Below are 19,946 nucleotides of genomic sequence, written 5' to 3' on the forward strand. Positions count from 1 at the left end.
AATCATGATCAGCGAATGGAGGGTTACGAAGTGTCGGGGTTAGATGAATTTTGTAAAGCGAAGGCTAGTGGTGTTGGATAGAATTTTGGCCGTCGGAATCAGTTAGAATTTGGCATAGAAAAGTGAAATCCTAATTGTGCGGTCATATTATAAGGATGTTTTTGTTAGATTTTAAACTTATAGGAACTGATACGAATTTATAAGAGGTATGTTTGTTAGATTTCAAACTTGTTCGATCAAATTGTATCCTTTAAGAGCTGTACAGGCACATTTTGATGCATACAGTTCAACATGCGAAAAAAATCAATGTGTAAACTCCAGCCCTCTTTCTTTTTTCCCAGTATTTGGGTGTTTTTGTTTGAGCTGTACGAGATGAAATTGTCATAAATGGTTCTCTCATTGAAAACTGTCGGTTTAACCAATCCGACTGGTGAACCCAGGACCCGAAACCTTGGCCACATGACACCCCGGTTTGGCTTTCAGAACACTGCCAATATCCCTTTTTCATGTTCTGAATATACAATTCTCATATATATATATATATAAAAAAGAAACTGCTAAGTTGGTTACCAACAAAACAAAAAAATTGCCAAGTACACATGATTATATCAATAATTAAATAATAAAAGCTGATCCATACGGATACGGCTTTTTAGATGGCGACTCCTAACTAAAACACCCAACAGGCTCATTGGATAAGCTTTTGCACGTCAACAACTTGTTTATCTGACACGTTACTCTTTCAGTGAGGACATAAACATCACCTATTTATTGTTTGCTTCCTCCGTATGGTTTATCCGTTTAACCGCATTTTCGTTACAAGGTCCTATTTCTGAACCCGCTCTTCTCTTTTCTTCACTTCATTTTTAATCGGTAATGCTTTTTCTGTTGTTTGGAATGTATTGATTATGTGGGTCATCTTCTTTGACTGTCCTGCTATTCTGTGATGTATTTGCGAGTATAACATAACAGCCCAGTATTTCTGGGGCTTTAAATAATAAATTTAAATTTTTTATAGTGTTCGACAATCGTTAATTGTGTGGGAAGTGAATAGAAATTGGTGCGAAGAGAAGGGAGTTGAAAGTATTTTTCTTTTTCTATGTTTTGTAGTTCAGAGAAATACAGAAAGGAAATATGGAAAGAAAAATGATGATGTAACATTGAGCTTAATCACATGGGCTTTCTCATTTAGTGCGTTATCTATTCTTTTTGGGAGAGATGTGAATTGGTCGGGAGGGATATTTAGGCTTTCCATTCATCCATTTCTTGTTCTCATGTTTAGTTTTGAATAAAAATCAAAACCTTGCTGCTTCTGATGGTCTGCAAACTTGGTGTGGCTAATTTTTTTTTTTCCCCATTAGTCTTGACGATTTAATCTCTTCTTCGCATGGATTTTTTTTTTTTTTTTTAAGGGTGCTGAATCTCCATTTATGTTTCTTGCTCTGATTACTGGTTTCAGTGAACATACAACTTATTTGATTAAGTTTCTGCCAGAAAGTAGACTTTTTTAAGTTGGGTTAAATTTGGGTGGGTATGTTGTAAAGTGGGTCCTACTGTCTAGTGCGAGTAGGAATATCTTTACAGGGAGTTTGTTTGCAGTAGGTGAAATTTTGTATCTCGATTTTGACTCTTTCTTCATAGCTCTAGATCCTCAACTGTATAATATTTGTCTAATATCAACTTTTTGCCCCCTTTCTGTTTCTTTTTTAATTCATAACCATAACCACAGTTTACTCCATGTTTGGACGACCTTAGGTTTGCATGAGGTCAAGTCTTTAAATCAATTGATAAATTTGTACTTTGAATATGTTATGGCTATTGTTGATATATGTTTATTTGTTTTGCTTTCAATATAGGACAGCAGTTGAATCAGTATACAAGTATATTTAGTCTTATCAAGCACTCCTATCGGCGATTATAAATGGCTACCCCCAAAGTCTCTAGTGTAATCTCTTCTGCCTCTCACACAACACCACAATACACACTCTCACATGTGCTAGCATTCACAATGTGCTAAGTTTGGTTCATTTTTTTTTCTTTTCAGTCACCTGTTATCTTAGGTTTTCTTCTTTTCACAGTTTTTCCTCCTTGTATGCCATGTGGAGTTATGGCACGGAGGTGCAGCGAGGAGCTAATACTATTCAAGTGTTGAAGCAAACCTTGGCAGGTAGTTTTTAATGGGGAGAATTGTAATTGTAAAAGAAATAGTAGCTTGCAGAAGAGACCCTTATGATAATGTAAGTTTTCTTCAACTTGATTGGAACAAATAGGTACCTGAGACACTTTCCAGCCTGATTTTACAAAAGATGAAAGCTCTCCTAAACCATGATGTGCCAGAGATCAAGCCAGAGCAACTTGTGGAGGCTGATGGTTTATCTTTGGATTCCTTCCCGTTTTGGTGTAATGGCAGCCCAGTTCAAGGCCTTCTTTGATGCTACTGGTGACTATGGGCATCCCAAGCACTTGCTGGCAAGCCTGCCGGAATCTTCTGGAGGTACTGGTTTTCATGGGGAGGCCAGGAACTTACTGCGTGAGTTCTTTTTTCTTCTGTCTCTCCTCTTGAACCCTCTTTTTTAGCATATCAATTTACACTAGTATGGATCTTGTGGATGGTAAGTCCTTTGTGTCTCAATATTTTTGTTCTGCGACTCAGTTTTATGCATCTCACTTTAGCTTCTTTGCCAATCATAAAATGAGATTTAAGCATTCAAATTTGGGAAACGATTGAGTTTCCCCTCCATTATCCAGTTCTACTTATGTAATTCTCAAAAACTGTCATTTCCTTTTTATTTCAATTGAGTTTCACTTATAGTTCAATTTTACTGATAGTGGTTGGATATGGATTATTTCTGATCAACTTACCTAATTATTCTTTTAAAGGTTCAGTTAACTGCTCTGCACATATTGTCTTTGGTGTTCAGTTACCCCACAATTTGATGAGGGGCCTCAGTGTTGACTGTTTTTTTTATTTTTGTCATTCTTTATAATGTTTGTGTCAAGTATTTTCTTTCGACCATATTCTAATTGTCAATAGATATTTAAGGATTGCTGCTACAAATATACTATCTCCTTGATCGTGAATCATTGATTGCTTGTTTAAGTTAGTTTCTATATGGAGGAGTGGTATGTGATTGTTTTCCCTTCTACTTTTTTCTGCAGATTGACTGCCGTAACACAATTAGCACATCATGGTATGTTGTATGTCCCACTTGGTTACACATTTGGGAGTGGCATGTTTGAGATGAATGAGGTGAAGGGTGGTTCTTCTTATGGAGCTGGAACTTATGCGGCAGACGGAACCCGTGAACCCACAGAGCTAGAACTCCAACAGGCCTTTCACCAGGGTAAGTATGTTGCTGAAATAACAAAGAAGCTCAAAAAATAAACCTTTCCAGCTTAACAAAATATGTCTTTCAAGTTGTAAATCTGATAATGTAAAGAATACTCAACTGGAATATAACAAAGGAAGAAGATCTTTAAATTTATTCTTCTGTCTCCACTATGTACTTCTGGAGTCTCTATGTACACATATTTAATTTCCATGTAATTCAACCAAGCAAAAACATCAACAAGATAACCAAAAGAATGCAGTTATTTTATCATCTAGATTGATGCTTCTGGTTCTGGGCCATTATTATGTTTGATGCTTCAACAGAGGCCTATTGACTTGTATTTGCATTGAAATGAAGGTTTTGAGCACCTTGCTGACAATCTTTGCCAAGATATCTGAAAATTCAAATGCAGGGTCTTGATGATTGTTACAGAGTAAGAGACAGATAATTTATAAGTGTATATGTTTCTATATTCATCTTCTTGTAAACTAACATTTTTTTTTTTCCTTTTTCTTATTAATTTGGATCAAGATTCCTTTATGATTCAGGATAAGGATATAATTTTATTCTTTTTAATTGCCTAAATTAGTTGGTAACCAGCTATTTATCTAAGTAAATACTGACTTGTAGCCAGTTGTGTATTTTATTTTTGTCTATCCGGGAGAAGTCTAAATGGTTAAGGCGAATCGGAGATTGTGTGGATAGGCGTACGGTCTCAGATTCGATTTCCCATTTAAGCATTTTTGATTTAAGTGAGAGATCATAGTGGTAGGTTGCTTTGTTAGTCTCTCCAGACGATTAGTTAAGGTTTTAGACACCTTGGTTACTAAAAAAATATGTATTGTATTTTTATTTTTTTAAAAGATATAATGTTTTTAAGTATTTGAATATAACTCTAAAATCTTCACATAATAATTCAAATAATATAAGAATAGATAATATTAACCTATAATTGGGAAAATGATATAAACAAATAATATGGTATAATAGGTAGAAGTAATTAATTATATAATTTAAGATTAAAATTTGAGATAAATTAGAATTAAATAACATTCCGCTAATAATTAAGATCAACATCAATATTTAATTGAAAAATACAAATTAAGTGTTGTACTTTTTAGAAAACTTCATTAAAATAATACAAATAAAAGAGAAAAATCAAAACAGAGTGTTTCGAAACGGCGTCGTTTCGGATAGAGCAACGTGCCGTGACAGCCCAACTAATTTCTGTATTTCATATTCCCAACGCTACAAAATTCTTCTCTCTCTTACACTACTCAAAATCTTCAGGCACACAACACAATACAGCTCAACTGATTAATGGAAAATCTGTGGCGGGCCGCGACGGGCCAGGATCCCAATCCTGACGATTACAACGGCATCGAGTTCTGGTCCAATCCCGAACGATCCGGCTGGCTTACGAAGCAAGGCGACTACATCAAAACCTGGCGCCGCCGCTGGTTCATTCTCAAACAAGGCAAGCTCTTATGGTTCAAAGACTCTTCCAACATCACCCGTGCCTCCACGCCACGTGGCGTCGTCCCCGTCGGCACCTGCCTCACTGTTAAAGGCGCTGAGGACATCGTCAACAAGCCGTACGCTTTCGAACTCTCTACCGGCGAATATACGATGTACTTCGTCGCCGATACGGAGAAGGAGAAGGAGGAATGGATCAATTCGATTGGTCGAGCGATTGTTCAACACTCGCGGTCGGTTACAGAATCAGAAGTCGTTGATTACGATTCTCCATTTCAATCCATTTCTTGTTCTCATAGTTTAGTTTTTTGAATAAAAATCAAAACCTTGCTGCTTCTGATGGTCTGCAAACTTGGTGTGGCTAATTTTTTTTTTCCCCATTAGTCTTGACCGATTTAATCTCCTTCTTCGCATGGATTTTGTTCTTTTTAAGGAGTGCTGAATCTCCATTTATGTTTCTTGCTCTGATTACTGGGTTTCAGTGAGCAATACAACATATTTGATTAAGTTTCTGCCAGAAAGTAGACTTTTTTAAGTTGGGTTAAATTTTGGGGTATGTTGGTAAAGTAGGTGCCTACTGTCTAGTGCGAGTAGGAATATCTTTACAAGGGAGTTGGTTTGCAGTAGGTGAGAAAATTTTGTATTATCAAGATTTTGACTCTTTCTTCATAGCTCTAGATCCTCAACTGTATAATATTTGTGTCTAATATCAACTTTTTGCCCCCTTTCTGTTTCCTTTTTTAATTCATAACCATAACCACAGTTTACTCCATGGTTTGGACGACCTTAGGTTTGCATGAAAGGTCAAGTCTTTAAATCAATTGATAAATTTGTACTTTGAGACATATGTTATGGCTATTGTTGATATATGTTTATTTGTTTTGCTTTCAATATATGACAGCAGTTGAATCAGTATACAAGTATATTTAGTCTTATCAAGCTCGACTCCTATCGGCGATTATAAATATGGCTACCACCAAAGTCTACATAGTGTAATCTCTTCCTGCCTCTCACACAAACACACATATACACACTCTCACATGTGCTAGCATTCACAATGGTGCTAAGTTTGGTTCATTTTTTTTTTCTTTTCAGTCACCTGTTATCTTAGGTTTTCTTCTTTTCACAGTTTTTACTCCTTGTATGGCCATGTGGAGGTTATGGCACGAGAGGTGCAGCGAGGAGCTAATACTATTCAAGGTGTTGAAGCAACACTTTGGCAGGTAGTTTTATTAATGGGGAGAATTAGTAATTTGTAAAAGAAAATAGTAGCTTAAGCAGAAGAGACCCTTATGATAATGTAAAGTTTTCTTCAACTTGATTGGAACAAATAGGTACCTGAGACACTTTCCAGCCTGATTTTACAAAAGATGAAAGCTTCTCCTAAACCAAATGATGTGCCAGAGATCAAGCCAGAGCAACTTGTGGAGGCTGATGGTTTTATCTTTGGATTTCCTTCTCGTTTTGGTGTAATGGCAGCCCAGTTCAAGGCCTTCTTTGATGCTACTGGTGACCTATGGGCATCCCAAGCACTTGCTGGCAAGCCTGCCGGAATCTTCTGGAGTACTGGTTTTCATGGGGGAGGCCAGGAACTTACTGCGTGAGTTCTTTTTTCTTCTGTCTCTCCTCTTGAAACCCTCTTTTTTAGCATATCAATTTACACTAGTATGGATCTTGTGGATGCTAAGTCCTTTTGTGTCTCAAATAGTTTTTGTTTTGCGACACAGTTTTATGCATCTCACTTTAGCTTCTTTGCCAATCATAAAATGAGATTTAAGCATTAAAGTTTGGGAAACGATTGAGTTTCCCCTCCATTATCCAGTTCTACTTATGTAATTCTCAAAAACTGTCATTTCCTTTTTATTTCAATTGAGTTTCACTTATAGTTCAATTTTACTGATAGTGGTTGGATATGGATTATTTCTGATCAACTTACCTAATTATTCTTTTAAAGGTTCAGTTAACTGCTCTGCACATATTCTCTTTGGTGTTCAATTACCCCACAATTTGATGAGGGGCCTCAGTGTTGACTGTTTTTTTTATTTTTGTCATTCTTTATAATGTTTGTGTCAAGTATTTTCTTTCGACCATATTCTAATTGTTAATAGATATTTAAGGATTGCTGCTACAAATATACTATCTCCTTGATCGTGAATCATTGATTGCTTGTTTAAGTTAGTTTCTATATGGAGGAGTGGTATGTGATTGTTTTCCCTTCTACTTTTTTCTGCAGATTGACTGCCGTAACACAATTAGCACATCATGGTATGTTGTATGTCCCACTTGGTTACACATTTGGGAGTGGCATGTTTGAGATGAATGAGGTGAAGGGTGGTTCTTCTTATGGAGCTGGAACTTATGCGGCAGACGGAACCCGTGAACCCACAGAGCTAGAACTCCAACAGGCCTTTCACCAGGGTAAGTATGTTGCTGAAATAACAAAGAAGCTCAAAAAATAAACCTTTCCAGCTTAACATAATATGTCTTTCAAGTTGTAAATCTGATAATGTAAAGAATTCTCAACTGGAATATAACAAAGGAAGAAGATCTTTAAATTTATTCTTCTGTCTCCACTATGTACTTCTGGAGTCTCTATGTACACATATTTAATTTCCATGTAATTCAACCAAGCAAAAACATCAACAAGATAACCAAAAGAATGCAGTTATTTTATCATCTAGATTGATGCTTCTGGTTCTGGGCCATTATTATGTTTGATGCTTCAACAGAGGCCTATTGACTTGTATTTGCATTGAAATGAAGGTTTTGAGCACCTTGCTGACAATCTTTGCCAAGATATCTGAAAATTCAAATGCAGGGTCTTGATGATTGTTACAGAGTAAGAGACAGATAATTTATAAGTGTATATGTTTCTATATTCATCTTCTTGTAAACTAACATTTTTTTTTTTCCTTTTTCTTATTAATTTGGATCAAGATTCCTTTATGATTCAGGATAAGGATATAATTTTATTCTTTTTAATTGCCTAAATTAGTTGGTAACCAGCTATTTATCTAAGTAAATACTGACTTGTAGCCAGTTGTGTATTTTATTTTTGTCTATCCGGGAGAAGTCTAAATGGTTAAGGCGAATCGGAGATTGTGTGGATAGGCGTACGGTCTCAGATTCGATTTCCCATTTAAGCATTTTTGATTTAAGTGAGAGATCATAGTGGTAGGTTGCTTTGTTAGTCTCTCCAGACGATTAGTTAAGGTTTTAGACACCTTGGTTACTAAAAAAATATGTATTGTATTTTTATTTTTTTAAAAGATATAATGTTTTTAAGTATTTGAATATAACTCTAAAATCTTCACATAATAATGCAAATAATATAAGAATAGATAATCTTAACCTATAATTGGGAAAATGATTAACCAAATAATATGGTATATAGGTAGAAGTAATTAATTATATAATTTAAGATTAAAATTTGAGATAAATTAGAATTAAATAACATTCCGCTAATAATTAAGATCAACATCAATATTTAATTGAAAAATACAAATTAAGTGTTGTACTTTTTAGAAAACTTCATTAAAATAATACAAATAAAAGAGAAAAATCAAAACAGAGTGTTTCGAAACGGCGTCGTTTCGGATAGAGCAACGTGCCGTGACAGCCCAACCAATTTCTGTATTTCATATTCCCAACGCTACAAAATTCTTCTCTCTCTTACACTACTCAAAATCTTCAGGCACACAACACAATACAGCTCAACTGATTAATGGAAAATCTGTGGCGGGCCGCGACGGGCCAGGATCCCAATCCTGACGATTACAACGGCATCGAGTTCTGGTCCAATCCCGAACGATCCGGCTGGCTTACGAAGCAAGGCGACTACATCAAAACCTGGCGCCGCCGCTGGTTCATTCTCAAACAAGGCAAGCTCTTATGGTTCAAAGACTCTTCCAACATCACCCGTGCCTCCACGCCACGTGGCGTCGTCCCCGTCGGCACCTGCCTCACTGTTAAAGGCGCTGAGGACATCGTCAACAAGCCGTACGCTTTCGAACTCTCTACCGGCGAATATACGATGTACTTCATCGCCGATACGGAGAAGGAGAAGGAGGAATGGATCAATTCGATTGGTCGAGCGATTGTTCAACACTCGCGGTCGGTTACAGAATCCGAAGTCGTTGATTACGATAGCAGACGGTGATCTGATTCATTCTTAGCTTTGTTAAACGACATCGTTTTCTTTACTGATTTTTTTTTTTTTTTTGTTTGCTTGTTGTGTTCGTATTACTGGCGCTTCTTTTTCTGGGAATTTAATATGTTGTATTTCAACTCTATCACAATCACCGCTTCTTAAAAAGACTCTTCGTTACCATTTCTTTCCTTAGTGATTAAGTTACACAGTTTTTAGTTGCTCTGGATAATATTATCCGCGAACACGGTACAGTCTTTCACAAACTATGGTGTTGTTGTTTCATCACATTAATTCAAGGTCACACTGCAATACCGGCACGGTAACGTTGTTAGTCATGTCTTGCTCCATGTACTATCATGTATGATAGTACATAGAACAGTTACATATATATAGTATATGGGTAATTGAAAAACTGTTTATAGTAATTACAGTATTATTATACATCATAAAAAATTGGTGGCATTAGTTTTGTATTTCTCTCTTTGTTTACTCTTTTTAATTTTTGGGACAATGTTATTTACCCACATGTGCAAATCTATAAATTCTGAGAAATGGTCAGATATTCAAGAGGCAAGATCCAGGAATATTTGGCTATATTTACTTTTTCCTACTTTTTGGGTTGAGGAAGAAGAAGCATTACATAACATATGCTGATTATAGAAAGAAAGACTTGAAAGCTGAGATGAAGAATGCAGAGCTCATATTCATCCCATCACCAGCAAATAGCAATTGGTCACTTGCTGCCAACTCTTGAATTTGTGAAGCATCTGATTGATCCGTATGATCGAATTTTGATCACTGTCTTGTCCATGAAGTTTCCTTAGGCTCCCTTTGTTGATCCATATACCAAATCAGTCACAGCCTCCCATCTGAAAGTCCAACTGATAGACCTCCCTGAAGTAGACCCTCCTTCAGAAAGTTCAGAACGTTTAAAGAGATCCCCAGAATACAACTTCAGTCTCTTTGTAGAAAGAAATGTGCCCCACTTCAGAAACATTGTATCATCTTGCTTGAATTCAGAGTCTGTCAGAGTTACTCGGTTTGTTATTGATTTCTTTTGTGTATCCATGATTGATGTTGCTAGTGAACTGGGTCTACCGTCTTATATATACTTCTAATGCTGGATTCTTGGCTCTCATGCTGCATCTACTAACTTGCCATGATCAGATCAGTACTGAGCTTGTATCTTCAAATACTGAGTTGTTAGTGCCAGGTTTTGTCAACCCACTTCCTGCATGTGTTTTGCCTTCACCTTTATTTAACAANAGTGATTAAGTTACACAGTTTTTAGTTGCTCTGGATAATATTATCCGCGAACACGGTACAGTCTTTCACAAACTATGGTGTTGTTGTTTCATCACATTAATTCAAGGTCACACTGCAATACCGGCACGGTAACGTTTTTAGTCATGTCTTTCTCCATGTACTATCATGTATGATAGTACATAGAACAGTTACATATATATAGTATATGGGTAATTGAAAAACTGTTTATAGTAATTACAGTATTATACATCATCAAAAATTGGTGGCATTAGTTTTGTATTTCTCTCTTTGTTTACTCTTTTTAATTTTTGGGACAATGTTATTTACCCACATGCCGCATGTGCAAATCTATAAATTCTGAGAAATGGTCAGATATTCAAGAGGCAAGATCCAGGAATATTTGGCTATATTTTCTTTTTCCTACTTTTTGGGTTGAGGAAGAAGAAGCATTACATAACATATGCTGATTATAGAAAGAAAGACTTGAAAGCTGAGATGAAGAATGCAGAGCTCATATTCATCCCATCACCAGCAAATAGCAATTGGTCACTTGCTGCCAACTCTTGAATTTGTGAAGCGTCTGATTGATCCATTTGATCGAATTTCGATCACTGTCTTGTCCATGAAGTTTCCTTAGGCTCCCTTTGTTGATAGATACACCAAATCAGTCACAGCCTCCCATCTGAAAGTCCAACTTCTAGACCTCCCTGAAATAGACCCTCCTTCAGAAAGTTCAGAACGTTCAAAGAGATCCCCAGAATACAACTTCAGTCTCTTTGTACAAAGAAATGTGCCCCACCTCAGAAACATTGTATCATCTTGCTTGAATTCAGACTCTCTCAGAGTTACTGGGTTAGTTATTGATTTCTTTTGTGTATCCATGATTGATGTTGCTAGTGAACTGGGTCTACCTTCTTATATATACTTCTAATGCTGGATTCTTGGCTCTCATGCTGCATCTACTAACTTGCCATGATCAGATCAGTACTGAGCTTGTTTCTTCAAATACTGAGTTGCTAGTGCCAGGTTTTGTCAACCCAGTTCCTGCATGTGTTTTGCCTTCACCTTTATTTAACAAGGATGGTGGTTATGAAACTTATTTCAAGTTTGTTCAAAGCTTCAAGAATGCCAATGTTATAATTGTAAATACTTTTTCTGAGCTAGAGCCATATGCAATCAACTCATTTTCTGGTAGCCTAAACCCTCCAGTGTACCCAGTTGGACCAGTGCTTCACTACAGAGTTGGCCTAAGGTCAATGCTGATGTGGAAGGGGCTCAACGCCAGAGGATCTTAAGATGGCTTAATGATCAGCCAAAATCTTCAGTTTTGTATTTATGTTATGGAAGCTTGGGGAGGTTTGGTACAGCACAAGTTAAAGAGTTGACAATGGGACTTGAGCGTAGTGGGTAATGTTTCTTGTGGTCTATATGTGTCTCACCACCAAAAGATGAACCATCTGTACATAGCACAAATCATGATGTTTTACCATAAGGATTTTTGGAGAGGATCAGAGGAAGAGGAATGATATGTTGGCGGGCTCCTCAAGTGGAGATCCTGGCACACAATGCAATTGGAGGGTTTGTATCTCATTTCAGATGGAACTCAATCTTAGAGAGCTTGTGGTATGGTGTACCAATTGTAACGTGGCCCATGTATGCAGAACAACAGATTAATGCATTTAGGATGGTGAAGGAGCTGGGATTAGCTGTGGAGATGAGATTAGATTATAGGAGGGTGGGTTGAGATGTTATACCAGCAAACGAGATAGAGAGAACCTTGAGATGCATAATGGATGGCGAGAGTGAGATTAGGAAGAAAGTTAAGGAAATATCAGAGATTGGCAGGAAGTCTCTGATAGATAGTGGATCTTCATGCATTTCAATTGGAGAGTTTATTGATCTAAATTTCTAATTTGTTGTGTACTTAATGTTGAAGTAACAGAGAAAGTTGAATTGCCAGAAGAAAATTTTCAGATTCTGGTCTTATGAACTTTGAGCTTGTGTTGTTATTTCAAAGGAACAGTAGAATTGAATTCATTTCACTCTGTTGCTGCGATTTCCCTTCAACTAAAGACTATTGAATTGACAGGAAACATCAAAAGATGGTGTCTCATAAGCACAGGACTGCAGGAGTTACAGGCTATCTTATGTTAAATTAATCCCCTTAATTATACAATATAGAATGCATCAAATCTTATTATTGGGAAAGTTATTCCTAGCGGTGCATAATTTTGCTATAACATTTGTCATTTGAATTTCTGCAATCACTTTTCAACTGAATAATGCATGTTAGCAAGTTCTAGATGGACATCCTTGAGTTGTACTTAAATCTTGGAATCGTATCTCATTTATAATATCTTGGAATACTGTCTTAATACAAGCAAAAACTGCAATATCAACCACTTGCTTGTGGCCGGATGACAAGGCCTTAGATTATCCCGAGGTCTTGTGTTTGAACCCCACAAAGTGATCATCTAACATTTATCACATTTGTGATTTACTTGGTCCTTGACATATATTTTTTGAGCACTTTGCTTAACATCCTTAATCAAGTGTCAGATATTGCTATCAAGAAAGCTCTTCCTAGCAGCACACAAGTTTGCTACAACGTCTGTCATCCCCATTCTGTCTGTTGGAGATTCTACAGAGCAGAGAACTCCAGTTCTCACTACAGAAATCAAGCACTCCTCAATTCTTTCTCTTTTTTCAGCATGACTTGCAGAGTTGTCAACTCCTATTCCCAACACAATTGAAGGTTCAACAATCTCCATCACTTTTTCTGGCAAAGCCATGGTGGCAAATCCATGGAGAGTTAACCCATCGTTAAACATGCTGTCAGTAGGTCGCCTTCCTGTGAACATCTCCAATAACAAAATTCCAAAACTGTACACATCTCCTGGTGTCGAAGCTTCACTGCCCAAACCATACTCTGAACAAATATCAAACATGAGCCACATGGTATTATTAAAGATATAATTAAAATATCAAACTTGAAGTGTTTACCTGGGGCAACATAGCCTACAGTGCCTTTTATTCCAATTGTGCTTGATTGAGTTTCAGGGGCGGCGGTGCTTAGCGGGCGATCAGATAGAAATCTTGCTAGGCCAAAGTCACCCACACGAGCCACCATGTCATGATCAAGCAGAATGTTACTGGGCTTTAGATCACCATGAACAATTGGTGATTGGCACTGGAGGTGAAGATATTCAATTGCCGAAGCCACATCGATGGCTATGTTTAATCTTTGAAGAAGACTTAGATTACTAACATGGAGTTGATCATAGCTCTGGTGCAGCCACTTCTCTAAACTTCCGCTTGGCATATACTCGTAAACTAGAGCCTTAAAGTCAGCCCCTTTGAAATCTATGCTCGAGCAAATAGTGACAATTTTGATGAGATTTCGATGACGAATGCTTCTTAATGCTTCACATTCAGCCCTAAAACTCTTGGAAGCCCATTTTTGCGTAAGATTAAGCACCTTCACTGCAACTAGCATTCCATTTTCACCCAGAATTCCCTTGTATACAAAGCCACAGCTTCCCGTGCCAATCATGTTTGAAGATGAAAATTCATTAGTTGCTTTCCTCAGCTCTGAATAAGATACCATTGGAAACTGTTCTTCCAAGCGCGGAATACTACAAGAGTTATGAGCAGAATTCCTTCGTCGAGTACAAACAACAATGAAGCATGATAACAAGATCAAGCATGAAAGTATCACTGGTATTATCACCTTCAGGAGAGGGACTTTTAGCTTCTTGGATACTTTGGACTGACAAGGTTGCAAATGCAGTTCATCTAAACCCCCGCAAAGTTTCTCATTCCCAGCAAGTGCAATTTTTGTTGAATTGCTGAAAGCTCCTTTTTTTGGTACCTCGCCCTCAAAGTGATTGTAAGACAGGTTTAAGTATTCCAAAAATGATAGATTCTCCACAAATTCTGGAATCCCGCCTGACAAGTTGTTGCTTGAGAGATCTAGCTGTTTAATGCTTTTCAAAGAACTTAAAGACTGAGGAATGCCTCCAAGAAAAGAATTGCCCTGTATATTTAGATACTCTAAAGTAATACAAGCACCAAGTGTATTAGGAATCTCACCAGAAAAATTGTTTCTTGATATATCCAGCCGATCAAGATTGATCAATTTATCCACTTCTGAAGGAAAAGGGCCAGTGAGAAAGTTATTAGAAATGTCGAGGTGAAGTGCAAGGGTGGTAATGCCAAGAATTTGTTTAGGGACAATACCAGTGAGCTTATTTCGGGAAATGTTCAGCAGCATCAAATTTTGACAATTGCCAAGGGAAGAGGGTATGTTGCCTTGTAACTTATTGGATGCCAACCAGAGGCTGTTTAGAAGTGTTAGGTTACCTACAGTGCTGGGGATGCTCCCTTGTAGATTGTTATCAGAAAATGCTATAGCTTGTAAGTTCTTGAGCTGACCAATAACTTCTGGAATATTGCCTGTTAATTGGTTTGACTCAATACCAATTACATTTAGTCTGATAAGATTTCCTAATCCCAGTGGTATTGTACCAGATATTTGATTGGCTCCTATGGCTAGTCTAGTCAATGTTGTTGACAGATTGGCTATAGAGTGCGGCAGCAGCCCTCCAAATTGATTGTGATATAAACCAAGCACTTGCAATTTGCTACAGTTTGTTAGAGAGGTCACAAAATCAAGATCACCTGCTTTCCCAGTTCCCAAATTATTATCACCCAAATTTAGCCATGAGAGATTCTTAAGAACACTAAAATCAGTCAATACTTTCCCACTGAGTTGATTGTCAGAGACATCAAGCGTTTCAATATTTGGAATGCTGGATAATGAATCTGGGAGAGAACCGGTAAAATCATTTCCATGAATATTGTATCTTCTCAGGTTGGGAAGGGTGAAATTTATGTTAAGTGGTAGATTTCCAGTAAATCTATTTGATAGTAGAGCAAATGTGTCAAGGGAAGAAATGTTATATATTGAAGGAGGAACCGCACCAGAGAAATTATTTTGACCCAGGTTAAAAAAATCTAAGCTTCTTAGTTGGCCAAATGTATCAGGAATCCTCCCGTCCAAGCTGTTGGCTTTTACATCAAATCCCAGCAGGGCTGAAAGATTCCCAATGGAAACTGGAAGTTGTCCTTTTAGATTATTGTAACCAAGGGACACCCTTACGAGATTCGACAAATGGCCAATCTCTTCTGGGATTTCTCCAGTAAGCTTGTTTTTATTCGCAAAAAAAAGGACAAGGTTAGAACAATTGGACAGAGAGGTTGGTATTGTACCTGACAAGGAATTCTGGTTCAGAATTAATCTTTCAAGCCTGAATAGACGCCCGATTTCATTTGGAATTTGACCATAGAAGCTGTTGTTTCTGAGGTCGACGGACCTGAGGAAGCTGAGGTTCCCAATATATGGTGATAAAGAACCTGCTAGGCTTTGGTTTCTTAGATCAAGCTTAGTGACCCTTTGGTGCCGACGACCACAAGTTACACCTCTCCATAGGCAGAAGCTTACAGAGCTGTTCCATGAACTCGTAAATCCTAGTGGATCCTGGAGCTGTGACTTTATGGCAAGTAAAGCAAGGCGGTCTGTCTCGTTTGCGCTAATTGTGACGAAGCTACAAGACAGCAACAAGGTGATGCACCATGGTGGAATGGCAGGGCAGCTGATTGAACTAAGCATTTTTTATGACCTTCGAATTAAAGAAAGACAAAATGTTGAGCTCAAAATGTTGATACTGGTTTCAAGCTGCTGCAAAGGACCTTTATATAGAGTATTGGACGGGCCGTCCATTTCTCTATTTAATAGCACCTGCTTTTTACTTTATTTTCATGGCGCCTGCTTCTTGTTTTTTTTTTTTCCAGGGAAGTATTCCCAAACCTGTAAAGAGTCACCCTTTCAACAACTAAAGTTTCTCTGACATTTTCAACAAACAACACTCAAATTCAGGCCTGCTTTTTCAGCTTACACAACTTTGATTGGTGATTTTCTGCAGTTCATGAATCTGATCTCATGCTTGCAGGCTTTTTGCAAAGAAAAATGCTTAGTATGGACATAGACTGACGTCTAAATTTTTTTTTATTTTTTAAAAGCATTGTTAATGGCGAGTCCATTAATTTTGTTTAATAAAATTTTATTATTAAAATATTAGACATTAGTCCAGTAGATGTTAGTTTCTTAATTTTGTTTATATTTTTTATTCTATTTTACTAAAATGGGGACATAGACTGACATCTAAATTTTATTCTATTTTATTTATCTCATAAAACATTAATAATTATATTTTCGTAAAGATAACTTAATTTTAATTATTTTAATTTTTTTTAAATATTATTTTAAAAATCATCAAATAATGAATGAAATGAAGCCGGCTTCTCTTTCTTTTATTAAAAAATTGTATCCTTTAAATGAATAACAGAGAATTAACTCAATATATGAGTAAACGACATGTTCCCACCAAGTTTGGCGAAATGCCAAGTTTCCATCCCGTTTAATAAATTTCATATTCTTACCCTTAAATTGACAAAAAAATCCATTTAATAAAACGTTAAAATGGTCATTTAACTATTTTAAAAATAAAAGTTTCAAAATAACCCCCAAAGTCTCAAAATAAGTTAAATAACCCTCACAGAAAGGGATGGTCAGTCGTGGGCGAGAGGAAATCGGCTAGGAAAAAAGCACCCAAACAACACAAGCTAACATGCGCCATCTCCTGCTAAAATGGTAAAAAGAAGGTTGGAGAGGATGGTGGGGACGCTACTGGTGGTGAGGTGGTTGTGGCCGTGGAAGGTGTTGGGGTGGTGGCGGCGGCTAGGAGAAGGTTTATGAGAGCGCAAGTTGGAGGGCAGGTCGCTGATTGCGACCTTTTATCGAACAGGTTGTGTTTGTTTGGAAAGAAGGTCAAAGGAGAGAGCTTTCAGAGGAGTTGGCGATCGGAAAAATCCAACAAGTCACAAACACTTCTAAAGAATCTCAATTTGCGTCCAAACATCCAACAAAATCAGCCCAAAACAATCCTTCAAACTCAAACAAAACCCAAGGAAAATGGCCTTCAAGATCGTGAAAAAGGAGCAAAGAGGGTTGGGGGATAAGGGGGTTTTGGAGAGGGTACACCAGGGAGTGGAATGGCTGGGTAGAGGGCCATTTCTAGTGGGAAGGGCGCCCGGATAAAGGCTCGAAAGTTGCGGCCCAAAAAAGGCTTGGAAGAGGGGGTGGGGGTTAAAAGAATTTAAAAATATTTTGTAAAGGGCAGTATGGTAATATCACTTTCTGTGCTTGTGTCAGAGTCTAAAAGTTGCTAAAGATGTTGGTTTAAGGGTGGGAACATGAAAACTGAAAACTTAGGCTCCGTTTCACAATTTTGTGTTTTTGGGAAAAGTTTTTTAAAAAAAGTTAATAAAAAAGTTGAATTGGGTGGGTATTACGATGTAGGATTTACAAATTATAAAATACCCCTTATGTTTGTTTTTTTACAAAACACCCCTTATAATAAAACATTAAAAGTTAATAAAAACACCCCCAATCCACCCTCAAATATGGACAGCCGGCCACCACCACCGGAGGGTGGCCGGAGTCACTGTAACAAAAATATTAAAAATATTTAGGGGTATTTAATTGAATTAACAAATTTAGGGGGTTTAAAAAATATTGAATAAAATTNACAATTGGACAGAGAGGTTGGTATTGTACCTGACAAGGAATTCTGGTTCAGAATTAATCTTTCAAGCCTGAATAGACGCCCGATTTCATTTGGAATTTGACCATAGAAGCTGTTGTTTCTGAGGTTGACGGACCTGAGGAAGCTGAGGTTCCCAATATATGGTGATAAAGAACCTGCTAGGCTTTGGTTTCTTAGATCAAGCTTAGTGACCCTTTGGTGCCGACGACCACAAGTTACACCTCTCCATAGGCAGAAGCTTACAGAGCTGTTCCATGAACTCGTAAATCCTAGTGGATCCTGGAGCTGTGACTTTATGGCAAGTAAAGCAAGGCGGTCTGTCTCGTTTGCGCTAATTGTGACGAAGCTACAAGACAGCAACAAGGTGATGCACCATGGTGGAATGGCAGGGCAGCTGATTGAACTAAGCATTTTTTATGACCTTCGAATTAAAGAAAGACAAAATGTTGAGCTCAAAATGTTGATACTGGTTTCAAGCTGCTGCAAAGGACCTTTATATAGAGTCAGAATCGTCTATACAATCAGTTAAAAGGATCTGTTACCATCAATATGTAATCCGAACGCTTGAATAATATGTTGGTGTTCTTTTTAATATTGATCTACGTACACATTTACCTAATACTTATAAAATTAAAGTAATTCTTGTTGAAGAAAAATCCATCACCATGATTATGTAATTTGAACCCTTGAATGGTCGAAATTCTGATGTCTGAAACTAGCTTGATGGTTTCTTTGGGATTAAGCTCGTAGACGTATTACTTAAGAGGTTTTGAGTTTGAATATCTACGACTACTAATAACGGATAACTATGGAGGCTTATCTGGCTGTTAACTTCAAGTCTCTAGAAGACTAGTTAAGGTATGCACAAGTTAACCTGATTAACAAAAGAAAAAAAAAGAAATTCTGATGTCTGAAATCACTTAATTAATTTATAAAATTGACTTACATTAACGCGGTGGATCATTTGTTGAAAAACAAAACGCGCTCCCTTTGACTTGTTTGAGCTCTTCTGCTCTTTTCAACTTTAGGAGAAATAAAATATTCAGTCAACACTAATTCCTTTCCACTCCACGGAAATTTTTAAACATCTAGGGAACTTCGAGGAAATCCACATTATTTGAAAATACGATAAAAGAAGACAGGAAAATACCTGGCAGACGCAGGAAATGACATAGCAAGATGATCACTCAAAGCTTGTAGTTTTTCTTCTACGCCGACATAGAACAGAGACACCACGACAGTGTTTGAAACCACGAAGAAAAAATGTCGCAGAAAAAAGATACTCAACTTTTAAAAACCCAGTTGAACTTGACTGAATTTGTTAATTTGTTATCATCTCAATTTCTGCAATTACTTTTTCAACTGAATAATGTTATATTAGCAAGTTCTGGATGGGTGTCCTCGGTAAATTTGTAAAGTTTGAATATATACTTTTCTTTCTTCTATTAAAAAAATGTACCGTTCAACTGAAGAATATTGAATTGACTCAGTATATTAACAACTAATAATGTCTTAATACAAGCCCAAGATTGTATTATTGCAATTCGATCGAACCTGAAAATTTTCATTGGTTTCATGCTAACTTTGATCGGGTTCTTTGATATTGTTGTGACAGAACCAACCCCACGGATAAAATTAACGGTAAAAAAAAAACAAGAAAAAATAATAACGCATACGATATACACTATAATTTACATGGTTTGGTTTTTTAACCTAAGTCCATGGGCGAAGATAGAAGAAGAATTTCACTAACAAAATAGAGTATACAATATTTGGTGAAACTCTCAATCTCAAATCCCAATTACACCCAATATCTCTCACACACTCTAATTTCTCGAACTCAAGTTTTCCGTCTCTAGTGTTTGTATTGCTTGAGAATGTGTGTTGTTCTTCCCCTCAAAATGCACCCATATTTATAGTGAAGGGAAGCCATTTCATGTCAAAATTTACGGGACAAAATAAGGGATCTGTAAAGACTTGTAGCTGCCATCTTAGCTTGAGAATATTTATGGCTGCGTTTGGTTCAGTATTTTGGATAGGATTTTAGGGATAGGA

At 37.1% G+C, this 19,946-nt stretch overlaps 4 protein-coding genes, 1 long non-coding RNA gene and 2 pseudogenes across 12 annotated transcripts; 5 read left to right on the forward strand and 2 right to left on the reverse strand.

Annotated features, from left to right (window-relative positions):
• Nucleotides 1-700: 700 nt before the first annotated feature.
• Nucleotides 701-7,856, forward strand: LOC116129468 (probable NAD(P)H dehydrogenase (quinone) FQR1-like 3). Of its 7 annotated transcripts, XM_031415212.1 has the most exons (7): nucleotides 701-823; nucleotides 5,713-5,800; nucleotides 5,938-6,031; nucleotides 6,143-6,408; nucleotides 7,042-7,226; nucleotides 7,572-7,647; nucleotides 7,746-7,856. In XM_031415212.1, exons 2-6 carry the CDS (start codon nucleotides 5,775-5,777, stop codon nucleotides 7,610-7,612), a joined length of 612 nt encoding a protein of 203 aa, XP_031271072.1. In that variant the 5' UTR covers nucleotides 701-823; nucleotides 5,713-5,774; the 3' UTR covers nucleotides 7,613-7,647; nucleotides 7,746-7,856. The 7 variants fall into 7 exon arrangements, with proteins under 7 accessions (XP_031271072.1, XP_031271071.1, XP_031271066.1 ...); XM_031415211.1 differs by having other exon boundaries at nucleotides 7,572-7,847; XM_031415206.1 differs by having other exon boundaries at nucleotides 7,042-7,847.
• Nucleotides 2,292-3,485, forward strand: LOC116129472 (annotated as a pseudogene).
• LOC116129471 (pleckstrin homology domain-containing protein 1-like) lies at nucleotides 4,558-9,029 on the forward strand. The gene is made up of 2 exons (XM_031415214.1): nucleotides 4,558-5,060; nucleotides 8,941-9,029. The coding sequence occupies exons 1-2, from the start codon at nucleotides 4,653-4,655 to the stop codon at nucleotides 8,965-8,967; spliced, it is 435 nt and encodes a 144-aa protein (XP_031271074.1). The 5' UTR covers nucleotides 4,558-4,652; the 3' UTR covers nucleotides 8,968-9,029.
• LOC116129470 (pleckstrin homology domain-containing protein 1-like) lies at nucleotides 8,398-9,029 on the forward strand. Its single transcript, XM_031415213.1, has one exon. It carries the CDS (start codon nucleotides 8,533-8,535, stop codon nucleotides 8,965-8,967), a length of 435 nt encoding a protein of 144 aa, XP_031271073.1. The 5' UTR covers nucleotides 8,398-8,532; the 3' UTR covers nucleotides 8,968-9,029.
• A 1,218-nt stretch (nucleotides 9,030-10,247) lies between these two features.
• LOC116129474 lies at nucleotides 10,248-12,269 on the forward strand (annotated as a pseudogene).
• Nucleotides 12,168-15,948, reverse strand: LOC116129473 (probable LRR receptor-like serine/threonine-protein kinase At3g47570). Of its 2 annotated transcripts, XM_031415217.1 has the most exons (3): nucleotides 14,464-15,948; nucleotides 13,228-14,373; nucleotides 12,168-13,153 (listed from the first exon to the last, which is right to left on the reverse strand). In XM_031415217.1, the coding sequence occupies exons 1-3, from the start codon at nucleotides 15,893-15,895 to the stop codon at nucleotides 12,780-12,782; spliced, it is 2,952 nt and encodes a 983-aa protein (XP_031271077.1). In that variant the 5' UTR covers nucleotides 15,896-15,948; the 3' UTR covers nucleotides 12,168-12,779. The 2 variants fall into 2 exon arrangements, with proteins under 2 accessions (XP_031271077.1, XP_031271076.1); XM_031415216.1 differs by having other exon boundaries at nucleotides 12,171-13,153; nucleotides 13,228-15,948.
• Nucleotides 15,949-18,012: 2,064 nt separating this feature from the next.
• On the reverse strand, nucleotides 18,013-19,268 carry LOC116129475. The gene is made up of 3 exons (XR_004127926.1): nucleotides 19,042-19,268; nucleotides 18,838-18,913; nucleotides 18,013-18,382 (listed from the first exon to the last, which is right to left on the reverse strand). It is a non-coding gene; the product is annotated as an uncharacterized LOC116129475 (long non-coding RNA).
• Between the last annotated feature and the right edge of the window lie 678 nt (nucleotides 19,269-19,946).

The sequence above is a fragment of the Pistacia vera genome, unplaced genomic scaffold (genome assembly GCF_008641045.1).
Source record: "Pistacia vera cultivar Batoury unplaced genomic scaffold, PisVer_v2 Contig212, whole genome shotgun sequence".
Lineage (NCBI taxonomy): Eukaryota > Viridiplantae > Streptophyta > Magnoliopsida > Sapindales > Anacardiaceae > Pistacia > Pistacia vera.

What these genes read in the sequence shown, in the direction of transcription:
- LOC116129471 (XM_031415214.1), top strand. Translation starts at nt 4,653, where the DNA reads ATGGAAAATCTGTGGCGGGCCGCGACGGGCCAGGATCCCAATCCTGAC. An exon ending in GGTCGGTTACAGAATCAGAA is followed by an intron (nt 5,061 to 8,940) that starts GTCGTTGATTAC and finishes ACAGAATCCGAA; the next exon opens with GTCGTTGATTACGATAGCAG.
- LOC116129468 (XM_031415212.1), top strand. Translation starts at nt 5,775, where the DNA reads ATGGCTACCACCAAAGTCTACATAGT. An exon ending in ACCACCAAAGTCTACATAGT is followed by an intron (nt 5,801 to 5,937) that starts GTAATCTCTTCC and finishes TTCTTTTCACAG; the next exon opens with TTTTTACTCCTTGTATGGCC. An exon ending in GGAGGCCAGGAACTTACTGC is followed by an intron (nt 6,409 to 7,041) that starts GTGAGTTCTTTT and finishes TTTTTTCTGCAG; the next exon opens with ATTGACTGCCGTAACACAAT.
- LOC116129470 (XM_031415213.1), top strand. Translation starts at nt 8,533, where the DNA reads ATGGAAAATCTGTGGCGGGCCGCGACGGGCCAGGATCCCAATCCTGAC.
- LOC116129473 (XM_031415216.1), bottom strand. Translation starts at nt 15,895, where the DNA reads ATGCTTAGTTCAATCAGCTGCCCTGCCATTCCACCATGGTGCATCACC. An exon ending in TGTAGGCTATGTTGCCCCAG is followed by an intron (nt 13,154 to 13,227) that starts GTAAACACTTCA and finishes ATATTTGTTCAG; the next exon opens with AGTATGGTTTGGGCAGTGAA.